The sequence below is a fragment of the Mandrillus leucophaeus genome, unplaced genomic scaffold, assembly GCF_000951045.1.
Source record: "Mandrillus leucophaeus isolate KB7577 unplaced genomic scaffold, Mleu.le_1.0 Scaffold73, whole genome shotgun sequence".
In the NCBI taxonomy this organism is placed as follows: domain Eukaryota; kingdom Metazoa; phylum Chordata; class Mammalia; order Primates; family Cercopithecidae; genus Mandrillus; species Mandrillus leucophaeus.
Genome location: NW_012107919.1, coordinates 2,895,104 through 2,918,082, shown reverse-complemented (window position 1 = coordinate 2,918,082; position 22,979 = coordinate 2,895,104). Strand labels below are relative to the sequence as shown.

The 22,979-nt window shown below is 38.4% G+C and overlaps 1 protein-coding gene across 3 annotated transcripts in view; it reads left to right on the top strand.

Annotated features, from left to right (window-relative positions):
* Positions 1-22,979, top strand: part of HIPK3 (homeodomain interacting protein kinase 3) — a 107,825-nt gene that overhangs the window by 71,314 nt on the left and 13,532 nt on the right. For all 3 annotated transcript variants that reach the window (XM_011965562.1, XM_011965561.1, XM_011965563.1), the window contains exons 3-8: positions 7,769-7,892; positions 16,333-16,452; positions 18,015-18,101; positions 18,609-18,793; positions 20,230-20,389; positions 21,149-21,272. In XM_011965562.1, the coding sequence (XP_011820952.1) occupies positions 7,769-7,892; positions 16,333-16,452; positions 18,015-18,101; positions 18,609-18,793; positions 20,230-20,389; positions 21,149-21,272 (800 nt within the window). The remainder of the gene's footprint in view (positions 1-7,768; positions 7,893-16,332; positions 16,453-18,014; positions 18,102-18,608; positions 18,794-20,229; positions 20,390-21,148; positions 21,273-22,979) is intronic.

The window sequence follows — 22,979 nt, the reverse complement described above, 5'->3', positions numbered from 1 at the left end:
TATATATATTTTTAATTATGTAATCATAAAACAGTTGTCCCTAGTGCAAAATGACTTTGTAAGGGTCCATTGGTTCATACCTGTTCAGCTCATATATCGGTGATGTTCAACAACATTTTCTTTGCTTTCCTGAATGAATGATGTATGCTTTTAGCTTTTGTTGGTTGATCATTTCATTGAACAAATAATGAAGTGTTTTATATGTTGGGAATATAGCATTAAAAGAATTAAAGTTCTTGCCCCCATGGAATTTATATTCTAGTGGGGGCAGAGAGGAGATAGATAATAAGCCATTGTATTTATCAGTTAATGACAAGTGCTATAGAGAACAGTCAAGCAGGATAAAGGAAGAAAGGCAAGTGCCATGTGTTAGTGAGGGCTTACTCTTCTATTTAAGGTGGTCAGGGAAGGCCTTTCTAGTAACATGACTGTTAAGCAGTAATACAGAGTAAGAGGAAGGGATCAAGTCTTGCTATTCTCTCTGCCTGGAACTCTCTTCTCCCAGATATTTTTAAATGCAAAGGTCTTGAGGCAGGAACTATGGCTTGAAACAGTAAGGAGGCTAATGTGACTGGACCAGAGCAAGCAAGTGGGAGAATGGTAGGAAGTTTCAGATGTAGCTAAGGGCTGCACCTTGTAGGCCATTGTGAGGAATTGAGATAGGAAGCTATCAGGGTTTTGAGGAGAAGAGTGACATGGTCTAATTTATGTATTAAATGGGTCACTCAAGCTGCTAGATTGAGAATAGATGGCAGAGGGTGAGGACAGAAGCAAAGAGCAGGAAGCTCTTGTAATAACAGATGGAGGTGATGGGGGTTGGATTAGAGAGGTAACAGGAAAGGTGGTTACATTGTGAGAAATTTGACTTTTTCTGTGATAGGAAGCCAGTTAGGATTTTGAGGAGAGGAATGACATGGTCTGATTTGTGTACTAAATGGATCACTCAGACTGCTAGAATGAGAAGAGATGGTAGAGGATAAGGACAGAAGCAAGGACAGTTAGGAAGCTCTTGCAGTAATCCAGATGAGAGATGATGGTGGTTTGGATCAGGGTGTTAGCAGTAAAGGTAGCTACATTCTATTAATAGATACACTGTATTTTGAAGATAGAGTCAATGGAATTTGCTGATGTGGGAAGTGAGAAAAAGAGAAGAGTTAAATCTGATTCTCACGGAGGCCTGAGAAACCGAAAGATAGAATTGTCGTTTACGGACACGGCTAAGACTGTGACAGAAGTGAGTTTGGGGGAATCAGGAGTTCTTTCTGAACACATTCAGTTTGAGATGCCTAATAAACATTCAAGAAGAAGTGCTGAGCAGACAATTGGATTGACAAGTCTGGAGTTAAAGAGAAAGGCCTGAGTTGGAGATGAACATTTGGGAGTCTTAAGAATAGAGGTGGTTATTTAGAAACATGTGACAGGATGAGATCATGTAAGGGAGGTAAATGCCCAAAGGGAGGATAGATGCCAAAAAACTGAGCCTTTAGGTACCCCAAAGTTTAAACGTTGGGAAAATGAAACGGAACTAGTGAAGCAATCTGAAAAGGGTGTGCTAGTGAGATAAGGAGGAGAACGAAGAGTTCCGGTGTCCTGGAATTCAAGTGCAGTTAGATTAATAATCAGCTGTGTTGAATACTGCAAGTCAAGTAGATTGAGGACATGGCAAATGCAGTGATTTAGTGACCTTGATAAAGAGCTATCTGGGTGGAACGATAGGATAATGAAAGCCTTTTCGAATAAGTTCAAGATGGTGGTACAGTTGGAGGCAGCTTGTATAAACAGTGCTTTCAAGAAGGATTGGTGTAAAATGGGAACAGAAAAAGGGGTGATGGCGGAAGGAGGATATATCATCAAGAGTTTTTTTCTTTTCCTTTATTTTTCCAAGATGGAGATCTAGAATTGTCCTATAGAGAAAGAGATATTGGTAATGAGAGTGGGAAATTGGAGTGATGTACTTCAGTAGGTGAGCATGGATGTCTTAGATAGAAGCATTACACTGACAGCTGCAAGTGATCTAGTAGATGTGGTAAGAATGTGGAAGCTGTCTTTCAGATTACATCTATTTATTTTAGTAAAGTAGAATATAAGGACAACAGTGAGGATGAGGAGGAGGTGGAGGTTTGAAAAGAGGAAATGTGAAGTAGGACAGTGAGTATGAATAGTTCACAGGAATGTATATACTGCTTTACATTTCACACACATTCTTTTACTTAGTCCTTTAGATAATCTTCTGAGTATGTAAGGTTAGTAAAACCCTGTTTTAAAAATGAAAATACTAAGGCTTAGGTAAATTACTCGCTATTAAGGGGAGAGCTGTGTATCTACTCCTGAGTGTTTGAAATCTAGCACTATTTAGGTGATTTTTATTATGTGAAATCAGTGCTTCCTTACCAGGCTCCAGTATTTGTCTTCCCAGAGTTTTTCTTCATACATTCCCAACTTTTTATTTTACTTTTATTTTTATTTTTATTATTATTTTTTTGAGACGGAGTCTTGCTGTGTCGCCCAGGCTGGAGTGCAGTGGCGCGATCTCGGCTCACTGCAACCTTTGCCTCCCAGTCTGAAGCAAATTCTCCTGCCTCAGCCTCCTGAGTAGCTGGGATTACAGATGCACACCACCACACCTGGCTGATTTTTGTATTTTAATAGAGACAGAGTTTCACCATGTTGGCCAGGCTGGTCTTGAATTCCTGACCTCAAGTGATCCTCCCGGTTTGGCCTCCAAAAGTGCTGGGATTATAGGCGTGAGCTACCACGCCTGGCCAGATTCCATTTATGTGAAATGTCCGGAATAGGCAGATCTATAGAAACAGAAAGTGGATTTGTGGTGGCCTAGGGATGGAGAGGTTCAGGGAACTGGAGGACTGACTTATAGTGGATAAAATGAAAATTGTTTTTCAACTTAACCACTTTAATATAAGTTTTATATCAGTGCTTCAAGATTTTAGAGTGAAAGGATTTGCTCTTAATATTGATAAATTCGATTAAAAGCACATGGCAAAAAATAAAAAAGGAAAAGAAATGGCATTTCAGATGTAGATTGGCTTTATCACATGCCCTAAACTGTTGTGTTTATGGTTTTCACACTTACCTTCTAACCGTGAGTTACTATTTATAGAGTGCGAGAAACAGGCTTAGTTGTATTCTCCATTTAACTGGCATGTTTAATTTGCGCCTTGACTGTTCTACAAAAGTACAAATGATGTCTCTTCTCTGCAATATCCTTAGCACTGCCATGCTCAGAGGATAAGAGTTAAGGTAGATGAAAAAAGCGGAAGAGCTTTCTGTAGGAGTAGGACAGAAGATTCGTGAGTGGTCCACAAGTCAGAATTCTTGCTATGGTCTTTTTCATACACAAGTATATTTAGCCCATGGGAGGAATTTGAGAGCCAATTAAGATGAAACCAGTAAACTAAGCTTTATTCACTGCTAACAGACAGATTGTATTCTTTCAATGCATGGTTTATTTTTTGAAGTGTATTGTGTTGTAAGACTGGCTGGTAGAACTGTCATGTCTCTGGCAGTTTCATCTAGATTGTAAGTGTTCTCAGGCATTGCTTCCCAGCTTTTCTCATGCTATGGTATGATATACATAGAAAATGCATGGCATGCTAGGGTTAACTGGGGAGAATTTGGTCTTGTTTGTAGGGGACTTGGTGAATAAATTTACTGCATTTTCTCTATCATAGATATGTATTGTGAAATGAAATGTAGAAGCTTTTGGGAAGCTAGTTGTGGCAGCTGTGAAAGTATGCCACTCAGAGTCCCCTTCAAGAGAGTCCCCTGTGTGGAGCAGCTGGCTGCGAGCCTCCAGCTGCTGCACCTTCAGATGTACTGCAGTGCTCAGGCTGAGGCCATACTTCCTTTGGGCTCCTTCCCACCAATGACCAGGCAGAGCGGGGGGCACTAGAGTTGGGCTATTCTTGCTTGATGGGAGGTTCCTCATACAGATAATGTTTGTTTAGAGACTTGGTATTGGCCCAACCGAGACTTTCTCGTAAGTGCGCTGCTGTGAGAGGTTCTTTGTACCCAACTCCTCCTTTTCCTCTCTTCTTCCACCCTCAGACCCTGCTCAAGTTTCTCCTCACTTCCTTCTGCTTCCTCCGCCTGTATGCTGCCCAGGCATCTTCCCCAACCAATTTCTGGCATATCTAATTTAATTCTCAGAGGATCTGAACTAATGCAATAATAGATAGTGAACTTGTATAAAACTCCCAGTTAAAACTCTTTTGTATTTTAAAATGGGAAACTTGAATTTGCTTCTGTGAGTGTAACTTTTGTATCTTAGATTTTATGTTTGAGTGGCTATGTGCAATTCCTGATCAAGATTTTGTAAAGATGACTCTATATTCTTGTTGTCACCATCAGTTAGAAACTTGACTTATTCATTAAATGGTAGCACATGGCAGAAGGAATTTGTTGCTCTTTGTCTGACAGAAACTCTTTTCTTACCATTAACAGAATTAAAATGGTTTCAGTCTCTTTAAATGGTATATCTTAGGTGCTGTTATTCTGTTACTTTTCTTTCATTGCCAAATGTGATACTGAAAATTTCTACACCAAAAAATTTCAAATCCTATGAAGAATTTTTCATATTAAATATTTCAAAATAATAATAAAGCTTTTATACACACAGTAATAGGCATATCATTAGTCTTACTAATTTTTGTTTCACATTCAGATTAGTATATGGTTAACATTGGTAGTGAATCTCATTTCCATGCCATACTTTCAAAACTGCATTTTTGCTTTGAATCTTTTTTAGTATAGGTTAATATATGCCCTTTATAAACTTTTGTGCCCTGTTCTCTTTCTTTCTGCCTAGACTTCTGTATTTGAAGGCCTAGTTGAAACCCAGACTGCACTCTGATACTTTTCTTTGTGTGATTCAACCTATGTTGAAATGATTTATTTGAGAAATGTTTACTGAATGCATATTCTTTACAAGCTTCTGGGCACACAAATAATGAACAAAAAAGGGATAAGGTCTCCATCTTTGATAGCTTTTTTTGGTACACTATTGTGAATATATAGGATGAATAACTTAGTACAGCTTACTTTTTTTCATCTTTCTACAACACATTTTGGCATTTGATTATACCTAAATATAATTCATGTGTATACATCTATACAGACACTTGAATATTTTGTCAAAAGAATGAAAACCTCTTATAACCATGTTTTGAAGATCTTTTATACCTCATAGAATCTCCCCATGGCTCTTAATTGTTTTCAACAAATGCCTGTGGATTGGTTAAGGTTGTACTGAATCTTAAGTATTAATTACAGCAGAGATGGGGCCAAGAGTAGAATATTTACTGGGCAGATCCCAAGTCTGTGGTAGAAGACAACTTGTTTATTATCCTCTGAATTTCCTTTGCCAGAAGAGTTGTAGGGAGGACATGGGATGGTCCTGGCATTGGTCTAACTTCTTGAGTGTAGGGCTTTGGTTCTCAACTTTGGCTATATGTTGAAGCCACTCTTGATTCCTAAGCCTAATCCCCAGGGTTTCTGATTTAATTGGTGTAGGGTGTGGCCAGGACCAAATGATTGTAATGTACAGCCAAGATTGAGAACCACTGCCTTAGGAGATGACAACCCCCAGTCTCAGTTAAGAAATTAGCAGATTTATTTTACTTAACTCTAGATAATATATGTACTGAGAAGGTCTGGGAACCATCCCAATAGTAATGAGGTTCCATAGCTCCCTGATCTTTGTTTCAAAGGTCTGTTCTACACGAAAAGATACCGGAGATCCTCAGAGAAATAGCTGTTTCTAGGACTGGAGGAGGGAAAGAACAAGAGGAACCTGGAATATCTTGCTGTGTCAGAAAGCAAAGAAATAATCTGAGAATGATGAGGACATGTCAGAAGAACATAAAAGTCTGAGGGAGTTCTGACTGGTCAAATCTGGGATTTTTTTTTTTTTTTTTTTCCCCTCTGAAACAGAGCCTAGGTCTGTCCCTTAGGCTGGAGTGCAGTGGCACGATCTCAGCTCACTGCAGCTTGGACCTCCTGGGCTCAAGCGACCCTCCCACCTCAGCCTCCCAAGTAGCTGGGACTATAGGTGTGGACCATCACCCTGGCTAATTTAAAAAAAAAAAAATTTTTTTTTTTTTTTGTAGAGATGAGGTCTCATTATGTTGCCCAGGCTGGTCTAGAACTCTTGAGCTCAAGCAATCCTACCATGTTGGCCTCCCAAAGTGCTGGGATTTGGTGGCTCCCAAAGTGTGAGCCACTACGCCGAATCTGGGAAAATTTGAGAATCAAAATAAGTAATTATAGTCATGGATTATAACTCATTGAATAAAGTAGGAATCCTTTCATCTGTACTCATACGGGTAAATAAATGAAAAAAATGAAAGTTTGATAAGAAATGGATTATTTATATAGTTTCAAATTGAGATCCCACAAAATACTTAATTAGAAAGAGAAAAGGAGGAACTTAGTGGTGGAGAAATATAGCAGACATCATGTGATCAAAGTAAAAATTATTAGTAATGGAACATATCAGAATTGCATGCCTAATAAGATGCAATGAGAAAACATGATGACTTCTGTGATATTCCTCTGAATCTAATTATGAGGAAACATCAGACAAACCCACACTGAGGGACGTTTCTCCAAATACCTGGCATGTAATATGTTATGCAAAGGTCTTGGAAATCTAGACAAAACTTAGGAATTATTCCATATTGAAAAAGACTGAAAGAGATAGGACAACTAAATGCAATGCATGATCCTGAGTTGGATCCTTTTGCCAAGAAGGATGGTATTAGTATAATTGGCCAAACTTAACTGGAGTCTGAAGCTTAGATGGTGGAGATATATCAGTGTTCATTTCCTGATTTTGATGACTGTATTGTGGTTATGTAGGAGAATATTCTTGTTTGTAGGAACTATAAAGTATACAGAAATTTGGCAAGTTATTCTCAAGTGATTTGGGAAAAAATATGTACTGTTCTTGCAACTACTCTGTAAGATTGAGATTGTTTTAAAATTATACACATGCACACACAAATCTAGGATAACTGTGATACGTATGACTTCTTTGGAATTACACAGCTGTACATGGAGTCTGTCTTAGAACATGAATCTTCTCAAGGGAAATCCATATGAAGACGTAACATAATCTATCTAGGAATAATATGTTTCTTGGATTACATTTCCCAAATGACCAAATCCTTTTAAGTGCTAATATGCTTTTTAACTATTTTGTTTTATGCTATATACTTGTCTGCCTTTTAAGACAGAATACACTGAATTTAATCTCTTGGATGACTAATAGCTCCAATTAGGTAAATATTTATTACTGTATTCTGAAGTAGTATCTAGGTCTAGATTCACTTTTAGCTTTTGAGGGTTTTGCTTTGTTTTGGTTTTATCTCTCAATGTCTGGTTTTCAGTTCCGCTGATGTCATAGTATGTATTTAATAGTTTGCCAGTTCTCATCCTGTTGTGTTATTTCTGATCTGCTATAGTCTTAAAAACAAGATCTATGTTTTTCAAAAAATGTTATGTTAATAAAGCTATGAGGAAACAGGATTACGGTGGAAGAGACTTTATTATAGAAATGTTGTACTCATAGTGCCCCTTTCAGATTAATTCAGGATTATGTCTAGGTTTCAAAGAGTTTTGAAATAGTGAAGAGTTCCTATACATAGAATGTGATACCTCTGTCGTTTTACTAACTTCCTAGGATGCCAGTTGAAATTAGGTAATTTTAGAGAAAAACCACCCTGATTTTTGTTTTAATTTTAAATTTCAGAGCTCCAGAGATTATATTGGGGTTGCCATTTTGTGAAGCCATAGACATGTGGTCATTGGGATGTGTGATTGCAGAATTATTCCTTGGATGGCCGCTCTACCCAGGAGCCTTGGAGTATGATCAGGTAACAAATAATGATAATCTAATAGTATTGGTAGAAAGTAAAGAATAATAACAGTCTTATAGGAATGCATGGCTGCAAGTGTACAATACACTGGAAGTCTTTTTAACATAAAGTGACAGAACCTGGGATCTTGTAGAATTGATTTTGAAAACTTTTATAATGCTGAAGTAAGTTTTCATAAAGTTACAGCCTACAGAGTCTCAAAACCAGTTTTGTAAAATTATTGGAAAAATTTTATACTGTAAACATATAAAAGGTTGGATTGTGTCCCTTTAATTAATTGTGCTTTGCTTGGGTGACAAACTTTGATGATGTATGAAACGTCAGCCCCTCCCAAGGCGTGAAAGCTCCTAAAAGGCGTTAAAACTTTTGGTCTTAAACCAACTGCCATTATTGGTGTTTTAAATACCTCTGTCACTTGAACCCTCCTCAGTCTTTTTAGCTGTTTTGAATGGTGCTGAAATTCTCTTTTAGCACTGTTCAATGATTCTCAGTAGATTTCAGCAAATTACCTTATTAAGCACACTTTTCATGGTAGTTTTCAGGTATATTCATTAGCCTTTCTATACTATTAAGCAATGTTGTTTGCTAGTAGTCTTAATTATTAATACCAAGATTATTATTTGGAGAAACTGCCATCATATTCATTATTCTTTGAGTATCTTTGAGATAATGTACTCAAATAATTCTAATAGAAAATGCTAGTCAAAATCAACGAAGTAGTTACATTAATTTTGTCATTCTGAGTAGTATTTTTATTTAGGTGATATTTAACTTTCAAGGAAGAAAAAATAGAAAATAGAAGAATTTAAAGCACCTATTACATAATCGTGATTATAGCCTATAATCTAATCATAATTATATTAATCTAATCATGATTAGGGCTATTTTCTCTATCAAGAGGAATAAGAGAGGTAATTATTTAGGTGACTTAAATGTTCCTGAGATGACTCTCATTTAATATTGATTATTAGATCAGATGTTATCATTTACTTTAATCTATTGTCATCATGAATCTTCCCTTTTAGGTTAGGTTTTCTATATTCTCCACCTTCCCTCTTCCACGTTCAGGATTCCACTGAGTGTCTGTAAAATTTTCCATACATTCTGTCATCTTTCAGCTTTCTATCCAATTACTAGCTTTCATACAGGTGCAAGACTACTGTCAGTTCTAAACAAGTTAGTAATTGAATCAGAGTCCCGTAATCCTTTAGCTGTTGGAGTACTGAGGCACCAGTAAAATGCTAGAAATACAGTCTTGGCTTTGTAGATTAGTCTATGGCTTGCGTAGTACCCTGGAGCAGGACACCCTCTAGTGGCAATTTCAAGTTGATTTGTTACTATACTCGAGGACTTCACTGTTCATCTTGGACAACTGATATTAGTATTGAAAAGGACCCCAGAGATTACCCAGTAACTGCCCCCTTTTCATTTTATAAAGGAGAAAACTGAGGCCCAGAAAAATTAATTAACTTGTCAAAAGTCACAATAGTAATTTTAAAGACAAAGCTTTGACCAAAACTCAGTTTTTCTAAATTTTATAATGAATGTTTATTTTTTTAAACTAAACTTGGAACAGGTATTATCTGATCCAGATTGACAATGTTTTCAGGATGTATATTACCAAAGGGATTAAAAAAAAGTCGTTGGCCATTGGCATATAGCATCAATAGTCTCACAGTGTTTTGTTTGTTTTGTTTGTTTGTTTTTCTTTTTTCTTTTGAGACGAAGTCTCACTCTGTCGCTCAGGCTAGAGTATAGTGGCATGCTCTCAGCTCACTGCAACCTCTGCCTCCCAGGTTCAAGAGATTATTCTGCCTTAACCTCCCAAGTAGCTGGGATTGCAGGCACGCGCCACCATGCCCAGCTAATTTTTGTGTTTTTAGTAGAGATGGGGTTTCACCACGTTGGCCAGGCTGGTCTCGAACTCCTGACCTCGTGATTTGCCTGCCTTGGCCTCCCGAAGTGTTGAGATTATGGGCGTGAGCCACTGTGCCCCACCCACAGTTCAGTGTTTTAAAATATTTTACAAAATGCATGAATGCAAAGCAAATAAATTGTAGTGATTTTTGTGGGCATCTTTGTTTTGGCCCTAATCTGGGACTTTAACTCATTTTCAAGCATAGTATTTATTATATAGGCTTTGATAAATTTTGATAAATTTTTTTTTTCCTATCTTAACTTGATTTGGGACTTTCAAGTGCTTTTTTTGCACTTATTAAAATGTTCACATATGTTTTTCTTTTTTCTTTTCTTTTTATTTTTTGAGACAGGGTCTCACTCTGTCACCTAGGCCGGAGTGCAGTGGTTCCATCTTGGCTCACTGCAACCTCTGTCTCATAGGTTCAAGCAATTTTTTCCACCTCAGCCTCCTTAGTAGCTGGGACTACAGGTGTGTGCCACCATGCCTGGCTAATTTTTGTATTTTTGGTAGAGACGGGGTTTCATCATATTGACCAGGCAGGTGTTAAACTCCTGACCTCAAATGATCCACCCGCCTCAGCCTCCCAAAGTGCTGGGAATACAGGCGTGAGCCACTGCGCCTGGCCACATATGTTTCCCAAAACAACTTTAGTCTGTTTATTAACATGTTTGATTTTCACAGATTTTCCCCATCTCCCTATATTATGATCATCTAATGTTAGGATGTGAAAGGGCCACCAGTAGGGTATGTCTCTCTCTCTTATGTGTTCCTTATTCCAGTAATCAGCTGCCTAGATATACTTGGACACCCCAATTGGGGAGTTGATACTTTTTTTTAGACAGGGTCTCAGTCTGTCATCTAGGCTGGAATGCAGTGGCATGATCATAGCTCACTGCAGTCTTGAACTCCTGGACTCAAGGAATCCTCCCACCTCAGGCTGTGCCCAGTAGCTGGGGATACAGGTGTACACCAGCATGCCTGACTCATTTTTAATTTTTTGTGGAGATGGGGTCTCTTTCTCTGTGTTGCCCAAGCTGGTCTCAAAGTCCTGGGCTTAAGTGATCCTCCCGCCTGGACCTCCCAAAGTGCTGGGATTACAGGTGCGAGCCACTGCACCTGGCCTGGCAGTTTTTTTCTAATTATTATTTTTTGCCTTACAGTGGCAGTGCAGTGGGCAATAGTATTATTAACTAATGCTTACTGAGCTCTTTTATGTACTAGGAACTGCTGTTAACACTTTATATTAACTCATTTAATGCTCGTAACAACCCTATGAAGTCCACACTACTATTGCCTCCACTTTATGGATGTAAACTAAAGAGTTCTTAACAGTAGAACTATAATTATCATATTCTTCTTTAGAAGACAGAGTCTTTCTCTGTCACCTTGGATGGAGTGCAGTGGCAGGATCATGGTTCACTGTAAACTTGAACTTGTGGGCTCAAGTGGTCCTCCTGCCTAGGCCTTCCAAAGTGTTCCATGAGCCACCGCGCCTGGCCAAATTATTATATTCTTAAAAGGCAAATGTGAATCGCCAGGAAAAATATTCAAAGTAATTTAATTCTTCATTATGGGGTTTGTGTTCTAGCCCTTTAATCATATTTATCATCTCTTAAAGCCTTTCCAATGCCATTTTCTGTTTGGATTTTAAATTCTGTAAGTGGACACTGACCATGTTGAAAATTTATAATTTCATATTTTCTTGTTTGTGCATTTTATTTCCGTTTATATAGACATCTATATTTAGTGTGTGTGGTTAGGGAAGATCCTACCACTAATTGTTACAGTGTGTGAATCCCTTCCTGTCTTAATTGTAGATAAACTGTCTTATTAGTGTTCTATTTACAGGACTTATATGTACTAGGGAATTACCAAAAGTATTCTAGGGAATTAAGGACTATTTTATGGATGGATGGATGGATGGATGGATGGATGAATGGATGACAATAGTTGGTAAATGTTATTTCTCCAAAATGTTTGTTGGAGTTTAGATAGAATATTATCCAGAGCAACTAAGAGTCTGACTTTATATTCAAATTATATTTGGTAATTTCAAGTCTTATGTAAGAAAAATAAAGTTCACTATTTCAACTGCAGAGGAAAATAAATCTTTCAAGATTTCTATGTTTGTCAGGCTATTTAGCAAAGAGACCCACTCAAGCTGGCCCAAATAAGGGGGCATTTATTTATATGTATGGATGTATTAGGCCATTTGCATTGCTCTAAAGGGATACCTGAGTAATTTATAAAGAAAAGAAATTTAATTGGCTCATAGTTCTGCAGGCTGTACAAGCATGGCTCTAGCATGTGCTTCTGGTGAGGGTCTTAGGAAGCTTACAATCATGGCAGAAGGGAAGGGGAGCAGGCGTTTCACATGGTGAGAATAGGAGCAAGAGACGGGGGAGATGGGCACCACACACTTTGAAACAACCAGATCTTGAGAGAACTCACTGTTGGGGGAACAACACCAAGCCATTCATGAGGTATCGGCCCCCATTACCCAAACACCTCCCACCAGGCCCTACCTCCAACACTGGGGATTATATTTCAACATGAGATTTGGAGGGGACAGACATTCAAACTGTATCAGTGGACTATCACAAGGATCCAAGAATGGAACTATAATATGACTGGGATTTGTGAAGTTTGGAATTGAAGGTGCTTTTCAAAGCAAGGTGACACTGGAGGAATTAACAGGTGTTGGTAGAACGTCACTGGTACCGGACCATCAGTGTAACTTGGCTGTTCTTCAAGTACCTTTGTCTATTCTGATCTGAGTTTCTGCTCACCTTACCTTTGGTTAGGTTACATGACCATAAAACTCCAGCTCTACCTATAACCCTTTAGCTCATCCCCCAAGAGTCATTGGTATTTCTTAGTTCACATTTCTGACATAGTTAATCTGATTGACTTAGTTTTTTTTCTAGTTGAGTTCATGAGGCCAGTTTAGAATTATGTGTCAGATTCCCATTCTTCATTCACTGGAGATGGAGGAAGGCAAACATATGTATATATTAGGGGTTCTAGATGGAATATTTTTCTCTTCAAATGACTGAGCGGGCATTATGACAAGTAATAAACTCAGAGTTTCACTGGCCACTTTTTTTGTTTGTTTGTTTGTTTTTGTTTTACAGAGCCATCTTAACTCCTGAGGTACATTAATTGCTCTATTCTCTTTGCTTTTTCAGCACTTTGTTTTCTTCTTCACAATGGCTTATTAGCCTAATTGCAGATTACATGCTTAAACATTTATCTGTTCTACCAAATTGTGCTTTTGAAGATTGCCACCATATTTTATTTATCTACATGTCTTTAGCATCTAGCACATAATAGATGCTCTGTTTATTGAAATTGAATTGTTGATGGCTTTTCTGTCTGATGCAGCATCTGGGCAGCAAACTCTTAGTACTTTTTCCTTCCATTTTCCTGTTTCCTTGAAATAAGGAATTTAGCTACTTAGTGGGTGGGAGGTGGGGAGACAGAGCAGCACTTTAATGAAATGAAGCCAGTTTATAATGTGGAAGTTTTCGTTGTCATTTTTTATAAAACTGGGGATACAAATGTGAATAAAACAGACTTATTGGAAGGCATACAATCTAGTAGGGAAAACAGACATGTAAAAAATTGTAATATAGTTATAATAATTATAAATGCATGTTCTAGGTGTGATGATAGCACAGAATAGAGTAATTACCTCTGCTTGACATCATCAGGGATGGCTTTATAGAGGAGAAGTTTCTTGAGCTGAGTCTTGAAGAAGGAATAGTAAAAGTTTGTCCTGTGAATTTGGTGAAAGGGGGAATATGTATGTTGGATAAATAGGAGTTTGAGAACAATATAGGAAAGAGAAACTGGCCCATGTGGTTCGACATGGTGCCAGATGGTGCCGAAGTACCAGGAGAATATAAAAGGACAGGGAATATATATAGTAGGAGGGCTTGTTTGCTAGGGTTAGAGGTCTGGAATTGACCCTCTAGGTCAGGGGTGTCCAGCCTTTTGGCTTCCCTGGGCCACATTGGAAGAAGAAAAATTGTCTTGGACCACACATAAAATACACTAAAATTAATGATAGCTGATGAGCTTAAAAAAAAAAAATCACAAAAAAAATCTCATAATGTTTTAAGAAAGTTTAGGAATTTGTATTGGCCCTCATGCAGCCCCTGGGCCAGGGCTGCTGGTTGGACAAGCTTGCTCTAGTCAGTAAAGGGTTATTAAGTAATTTTATACAAGTGACTAACAGACGCACATTTTGCCAGGATGTCTGGCAGTAGTGTCAATAATGAATTGGGGGTGAGCGGGTAAGGACATTAGGAGAGACTGGAGGCAGGTAGAATAATCAGGAGGCTTGTGAAATTGTATAACTCAGAATTGAAGAGGATCTGAGGTAGGGATGGAGAGGAGGGGACAGTTGTGAAAAATGTTAATGAAGTAAAATTGTTAGGCTTTTGGATGTTGGGGGAGCATGATGAGGAAGAGGTATAAGGCATCAATTTCAGGTTTCTGATTTGAGTGGGTGGTGTTGCTATTAACCACAGCAGGAAAATACATAAGGATTAGCAGATCTGGGGGCAAATCAGTTTAGGATATATTCAGTTGGAGGTACTAGAGTCAACCAGGTCGCAAGTTTCAATAAGTGGTTGGGTCTGGAGCCCCAGAGCTAGAGCCAAAGATTGAGACACAGATTTAGAGATAAAATTGTGGGAACTTACGACTTGTAGAGGGAAAAAAGACAAGACTCTGGAAAGCAGTGTCATATAAAGAACAAACAGGGGAACACAGTGAAAGACTATCAGGAAGTAGAAAGAGACCCAGAAAAGAATGGTGTCGTGGAAACTGAGTGAATGGTTTTTATGTAAAATGGTAGTAGCCATTAGTATCAAAATAAGGATTTATATGTGATTATTAAACGTGTCTGTTACTAACAGGCCATTACTTATCTTAGTACCATATCACGAGGGTGATGAGAGTAAAATTCAGATTGCAGTGTGTTGAAGTGTGAATGGGAAGTGAAATAATATAGGCTACTATTTTAAAGGTGAGACGAGAGAGTTAAGTAGTTAAGGGAGGTTTACTTTTTTTTTTTTTTAGGATAGAAGATATTGAACATTTTTGTATTTGTTTGGGAGAGAGCTCAGAGGGAGGAAGAAATAGAAGATGCAGAAGAGGATGGACTAATTGATGGAGCAGAGTCTTTGAGGTTTAAAAAAAAAGTCTTTGCATTTATTCTCATACAGGTTAGGGGAGTCAAGTTTTAGTAAGAAGGAAGGATGGAAAAATAATTTTAGCCCCCAGAGATCTCTCTCTTTTCTGAGCCCCTGTTTATCCCCCATGTTTCCCACTCATTAAGTGGGGGAATCAATATTTGAGGGCCTACTGTGTACCAGGCACTTTCATGGGCTCTGGGGGTATGTAAGTAAACAGAAAAGTCCTTCTGTTCATGGAACTTAAGAGTCTCATGGAGAGGTAAGAAAATGGAAAATAAATGTATAGAATATTAGATAATGAAAAGCACAGTGGAGAAAAATATAGCCAGGAGGATGGTGGGTGAGGTACTGAGAAGGGCAGAGTTTGCTGTTATTTATTGATGGGTCATGGAAGGCCTGGTCAGTAAGGGAACATTTGAACCAAGAGCTGAAGGAAGCAAGAGAGCCATACAGATATCTGCGGAAAGAATATTTCAAACAGAAATACTAAGTTCAGAAGCCCTGAAGCTGGAGTTTTTTAGTATCACCCTTGGGAGAGCCCATCAGCTACCATGCCTCTTCCCCTAGAGACACAGCTGTGTATATATCAGTGTCTCAAAAAAGTGTTCCCTCCAAACTCCCACCATAGTAATTCACCCAGTCTTTATCAATCTAAATCTCTTTTGAATTCATTCCTTCCTCTCTATTCCCATTCAGTCTCTCAGTTCAGACCCTCTTCATCTCTTCTCTGGCCTTATCCCCTCACCCATTGTCAGACATTACTTTAAAATGTAAGCTGTCAATTTCCTGCTGAAATTTGTCCAGTGGTTTCTCATTATTACCTCCTGGCATCTAATCCAAATTTCTTAATTTGCTGATAAAGCCCTTTACCTGCTAGTTCAATTTCATCTCTTAGCATTCTCTGTTGTTAGTGACCCTCTGTACTTTCAGTGTTTGAATGTGAGGGTATTCTCTCTTGATTTTCCATATTTGCACATACTATAACCTTAGCATAGTTTTTCCCCCCACCCTTCCAGTGCAAACTCCTGTTATTTTTCTTTTAACACCAAACTTGAGGACCACCTCTTCTAGAACTTTACCTGATCACAATTACTTTAGGTATGCCTTTTCTGTCTGTCAAGCATGCTTTTATTATGATACTTATAATTCTGTATTACAATTTTTTCCATATATGTTTTCCACTGGACAATGCATTTCTTGAGGGCATAGACTATGTATTTTCATACCTGACCTAACATACAGCCTGGTGTCTGACTTAAGTGTTCTGTCACATGAAAGAATAAACTATTCTGTTCTGTAAATTATTTTTCAGATTCGATACATTTCTCAGACTCAAGGTTTACCAGGAGAACAGTTGTTAAATGTGGGTACTAAATCCACAAGATTTTTTTGCAAAGAAACAGATATGTCTCATTCTGGTTGGAGATTAAAGGTAATTCATTAAAAAATAGAATATTTAGAAGACTAGTTTTCTAAGATGCCTTATATGCATGGATAATACCTTCCGTATCTATTTACATTTTACTAAATTACTTCCTTCTTTTGAATTTTCATTTTTGGTCCTTCTTTATTTTATTTTTATCAATTTTTTTTTCGTTTTTATTTTTTGAGATAGAGTTTCTCTCTCTCGCCCAGGCTGAAGTGCAGTGGTGCCAACTTGGCTCACTGCAACCTCTGCCTCCTGGGTTCAAGCGATTCGCCTGCCTCAGCCTCCCAAGTAGCTGGGACTACAAACTTGCACCACACGCGCAGCTAATTTTTATATTTTTAGTAGAGACAGGGTTTCGCTGTGTTGGCCAGGCTGGTCTTGAACTCCTGACCTCAAGAAAACCGCCCGCCTCCGCCTTCCAAAGTGCTGGGATTACAGGCGTGAACCACCATGCCTGACCCTGTCCTTCTCTCTCTCTCTCTCTCTTTTTTTTTTTTTTTTGGGACGGAGTCTTGCTCTCTTGCCCAGGCTGGAGCGCAGTGGCGCGATCTTGGCTCACTGCAACCTCTGCCTCCCAGGTTCAAGCGATTCTCCTAACTCAGCCTCCCAAGTAGCTGGGTTTACAGGTGCCCGCCACCATGCCCGGCTAATTTTTGTATTTTTAGTAGAGACAGGGTTTCACCGTATTGGCCAGGCTGGTCTTGAACTCCTGACCTTTTGATCTGCCCACGTTGGCCTCCCAAAGTGCTGAGATTACAGGTGTGAGCCACTGTGCCCAGCCCCCTTTATTCTTTAAGAAGCAAGTCCTCTTAGAATAACTTCACTTACTCTCTAATTCCACAACATAATTATTAATTCATCTTAAATTTTAAAAAACATTTATGTGTATAACTATATTTGTGTTGTGTATTTATCTTCTCATTTCTACATTATTACACTTTATAGGACAGGGACTGAATCTGACCTCTTACTACATATCCCAAGTGTGCTAGGATTTTTGGGGGAATCAGTAAATCCTCAATAATTAACTTCATAAACAGTTATTTTTTTTTTGAGACAGAATCTCCCTCTGTCGCCAGGCTGGAGTGCAGTGGCATGATCTCAGATCACTGCAACCTCCGCCTCACGGGTTCAAGTGATTCTCCTGCCTCAGCCTCCCAAGTAGCTGGGACTACAGGCATATGCCACTGCACCCGGCTAATTTTTGTATTTTTAGTAGAGATGGGGTTTCACCATGTTGACCAGGATGGTCTCGATCTCTTGACCTCGTGAACCACCCACCTCGGCCTCTCAAAGTGCTGGGATTACAGGTGTGAACCACCATGCCAGGCCTAGTTATTTTCTTTATGGGGTTTGTTACTTTTGTAATTTTTTTCTTGGCCTGAACCAAGCACTTCTCATTTTTTTTGTGTATACTTTAAAAAATACGTTTTGATAGTTTCTCTTTTGAAATTACTATTTGTCTTAGAATATTTAATATATTAGACTAAATGTGCCAGGATTAAAGAAATTTGCATATTGTGGAGAATAATGTATTCTTTTTTCCCTTTGATACGTGCAATAAGACATTGGAAGAGCATGAGGCAGAGACAGGAATGAAGTCTAAAGAAGCCAGAAAATACATTTTCAACAGTCTGGATGACATAGCGCATGTGAGTACCATAGCCACATTTGTTAATCTGGTATGCTTAGACGGTAGACCTGAATGCCAAGGGGCCCAAAACATGTTACTCAGTTTTTAAATGGCTACAGAGTCCATGCTGTTTTTACGTTTTTCAAATGAAACTGATTCTATTTTCAACCTTTCAGGAACTAAATTGCATTTGTCATTATGAAAATTTTAATTTACCTATTCGTTCTTTAGTAAAAAAATGTTTGCTTTGAAAGGAAAAATCCTAGCCAACAGATTTCTTTTCCCTATATTTCGCTAGAAATGGATATTTGTTTAATTTTTAAAATCTTCTTTTATGCTTTGAATCCTATTTGGTACCTCAACACATTTTGAGGATTTAATATTAATTGTTCTTCTTTGTTTTAAGATAATCGTAGTTCCCTCTCCTCTCCTGTGTTGTGATTTTTGTTTTCTTTTTTGACTGTGGAATTTATACTACTCTCTCTGGCTTATTTTTACTTGATGGCTTGAAATTTTGATTTCTTAGGTGAACACAGTGATGGATTTGGAAGGAAGTGATCTTTTGGCTGAGAAAGCTGATAGAAGAGAATTTGTTAGTCTGTTGAAGAAAATGTTGCTGATTGATGCAGATTTAAGAATTACTCCAGCTGAGACCCTGAACCATCCTTTTGTGAATATGAAACATCTTCTAGATTTCCCTCATAGCAACCAGTATGTTACTTTAAGATCTTTTAAAGTGTTTCTAAAAACATAATAAGTCTATAGAAAATCACTGCATCAGAGAAATTACTTTTCTTCATTAAATACAAGTAACCTGAGTAAAAAGAGGCTAAGCTAACTTGACCAAGTTCATATACACCAGTAACTGTCCGGAACTAGAACTGAAGTCTGAATTGCAGTCCAGTGTTCCTTCTCCAAAATGCGATACTAAAAATAAGACTGAGTGGTTTTGTTTTTATTATACATGACTTTCTTATCTTAATAACCAGGCATATATAAAAGGAAATGCTAACAGTTTTCTCTTTCAGGTCACATTTCAGTTTTCCCAGACCGTAGATTCTATCATATTTTGAGTCCTACAACTTCCATTTTACTTTTTTTTCCCCACAACTTTTGCTTTCCTTTTTCCTCTTTTTCTCCTGCATTGTGAAGGAAAGGAGGTTTTTCATGGGTCAGTAGATTATAGGTTGGTAGGGAAGAATATATACTAACATTCCAAAGGCCTGTAATATTACAGATTCCTTGTATTTTCTTTGTTTGTTTGTTTGTTTTGGAGACAGGGTCTTGCTCTGTCAGTTGCCCAGGCTGGAGTGCAGTGGCACAATCTTTGCTCACTACAGCCTCTGCCTCACAGGCTCAAGTGCTCCTCTCACCACCTCAGCCTCTTGAGTAGCTGGGATTACAGGCATGCGCCACCGTGCCTGGCTAATTTTTTGTAGAGATAGGGTTTCACCATGTCGCCCAGGTTGGTCTTGAACTCCTGGGCTCAAGTGATCTACCCACCTTGGCCTCCCAAAGTGCTGGGACTACAGGTGTGAACCACTGCACCCGGCCAAATCTTACAAATTCTTTGAGCCTCAGACATATTTTGGGAGATGAAGGGAGTAAATTTAAGTGACTTAAAACAGCTTCCTTCAGTATTTAAAAAGACAAAATGAAGAAGGCATAGGAATGAACCCAATGTTTATCATTGTGAATTGTTCTTAAAATTTACATTTTTCTACAACCCAGTTAGATTTTTCCCCTCAAACACGTAAAATGTCCTAATGTTTTTCATATACAGTCACTTTGAAAGTAACACGATAGCAACTCTTTGGTACTGTTAATTTAGTGGTGTGGAGATCTAGAAATTTAGGAAAAAATTTTTCGTATAGGGGGTCGTAAAATTATTGCATACTAACCAAAAATGCTTACTATGGTTTTACTGTTTTAAGAAAAATACTGCAGAATGTATACTTTTACTTGCTCTGAAACTTAATCTTTTCTGGTAAGATTTCCTGTTAGAAATATTACTGGAAAGAAGCAGATTAAGTGCAAATCATAGGATTTTTTTCTTTTAGGAATCATTTTTTTATTTTGTCAATGTACCTCAATTTAAAACTAAGCATTTAGAATAATACTATAATACCTTCACTTTTGTTTTACAGCGTAAAGTCCTGTTTTCATATTATGGATATTTGTAAGTCCCACCTAAATTTATGTGACACAAATAATCACAACAAAACTTCACTTTTAAGACCAGTTGCTTCAAGCAGTACTGCTACACTGACTGCAAATTTTACTAAAATTGGAACATTAAGAAGTCAGGTAAGAATGTGTAGTAATTAATAACTTAGGGTCTTTTTTTAATGATTGCTCATTTTACTTTTGATATATACAGAAGTTTGGTGTCAGTTAGAATGTACAGTGCTAGTGAGGTCTTACTATATCTGTTTTTACCAAATCTCTTAAAATTTCGAGGTATAACAATTGGAACATATCTACTCAAATTCATTTTTTTTCCATTCCTCTCTTCATTCTCTAAGTATCTTCCATGTGCCCTTCTATGCCATAACTCTACCAAAAGTAGAGGTCAGTAGAATCAGTTTTTAAATTTTAATTTTGGCAGCTTGTTTTTGTTCTCATTTTCTGGGTACTTTTTTTTTTTTTTTTTCCCCTGAGACAGAGTCTCGCTGTGTCTCAGGCTGGAGTGCAGTGGCGCAATCCCAGCTCACTGCAAGCTCCGCCTCCTGGGGTCATGCCATTCTCCTGCCTCAGCCTCCTGAGTAGCTGGGACTACAGGCACCTGCCACCGCGCCTGGCTAATTTTTTGTACTTTTAGTAGAGACGGGGTTTCACTGTGTTAGCCAGGATGGTCTCCATCTCCTGACCTCATGGTCTGCCTGCCTCAGCCTCCCAAAGTGCTGTGATTACAGGCGTGAACCACTGCGCCTGGCTCTGGGCACATTTTAATTGTAGAATTATGATCTTAAGAAATGTGTTTGAATTCTATTTATACAGCATGTGTGTTTCATTTAGAAGACTGCTCTGTCTAATGTGCTCTGTATAATGTGCTGATTGTTTCAGGCATTGACCACATCTGCTCATTCAGTTGTGCACCATGGAATACCTCTGCAGGCAGGAACTGCTCAGTTTGGTTGTGGTGATGCTTTTCAGCAGACATTGATTATCTGTCCCCCAGCTATTCAAGGTATTCTTTTATTTAAATTTTGCTTTGAATCTAGGCATGCATTATTTTAAAATAAGCTTAGGAATCTATTCATTAAATATATTGTATAATTTTTGCTGCATTTAGTGCTACATTTGAATTTGATTTAACCTGTTCTGACCAAGCGCAGTGTCTCTCGCCTGTAATCCCAGCACTTTGGGAGGCTGAGGCGGGCGGATTACTTGAGGCCAGGAGTTTGAGACCAGCCTGGCCAACATGGTGAAACCCCGGCTTTCCTAAAAATACAAAAAATTAGCTGGGCAAGGTGGTGTGCGCCTGTGGTCCCAGCTACTCGGGAGGCTGAAGCTGGGAAGTGGAGGTTGAAGCTGGAAAGTGGAGGTTGCAGAGAGCCGAGATTGTGCCACTGCGCTCCAGCCTGGGTGACAGAGTGAGACTCTGTCTCAAAAAAAAAAAAATTTAAGCTGTTCAATAAGCCTTTAGACCAGTGACACTCATTTCTTGACTGGAACTCCATTACAGTCATCACTAACAAAATGGGTCATATGACAATTGTATTTCCTGTAGAGTGTAAAATGATAAAATACCTTAATAGGAATGATTGAACTTGGGAAGCTACAAGTTGGCCTATGCTGGGTATCACTGTTTTAGACATTTGTCTACCAATACCAAACATTAAAGTGACTGACAGCTCAGTTATTTAAAATTTTGGTCAAAAGAGTTTTGTCCCAAAATACTATAGTCTTTATTGATAGCTTAGGTAATAAATAATGGATTGATTTCAATTAAATTAATGTCCCTTCATTAAATAAAAATAGCCAATTAAATCCTCAAGTGGAATGGTTGACAGAATACCTTTGAAGAGGCTATACATTCTTTTTTTTCTTTTTTTTTTTTTTTTTTTTTTGAGATGGAGTTTCGCTCTTGTTGCCCAGGCAGGAGTGCAATGGCGCGATCTCGGCTCACCGCAACCTGCAACCTCTGCCTCCCTGCAGCCTGCAACCTCCGTCTCCCGGGTTCAAGCAATTCTGCCTCAGCCTCCCGAGGAGCTGGAAAGCTGGGGTTACAGGCATGTGCCACCACGCCTGGCTAATTTTGTATTTTTAGTAGAGACTGGGTTTTTCCATGTTGGTCAGGCTGGTCTTGAACTCCTGACCTCAGGTGATCCACCTGCCTCAGCCTCCCACGTGTTGGGATAACAGGCGTGAGCCACCGTGCCTGACTGGCTATACATTCTTAAACTAGGAAATCTCTTAATGGTTCCTAGAGAATCATAGCATCAAACCTCACTACTGGAATAACTGGACTAAAACCCTACTTCCTAAGTCCTTTCCTGAGATTTTGTCCTTGCTAAGCTTTAACATCTAGTTAATGCAAGAGGTCAATTACAGATGGGGCCCTAAACCAACATGTCCAACTTAATGGTGATACTGTACAGAGTAAATGAGAACAGTTGGTGCTAAGTCAGGACTCCAGGAATCTAATTCTGTTTCCCCTTTTTACTGTATCATTGTAGACTAGCCTGTTTATTTATTTCAGTCTTAGTAAAAGGAAATAGACTGAATAGATAATATATTGGCCATTTCCAACTCTAATATATTTTGATTCTGAAGGATTATTTGATTTTTTTTTTTTCTTTTAAGTGTGTCTTTTTTTGAGACAGTGTCTTGCTCTGTTGCCCAAGCTGGAGTGCAGTAGCACGATATTGGCTCACTGCAACCTCTACCTCCT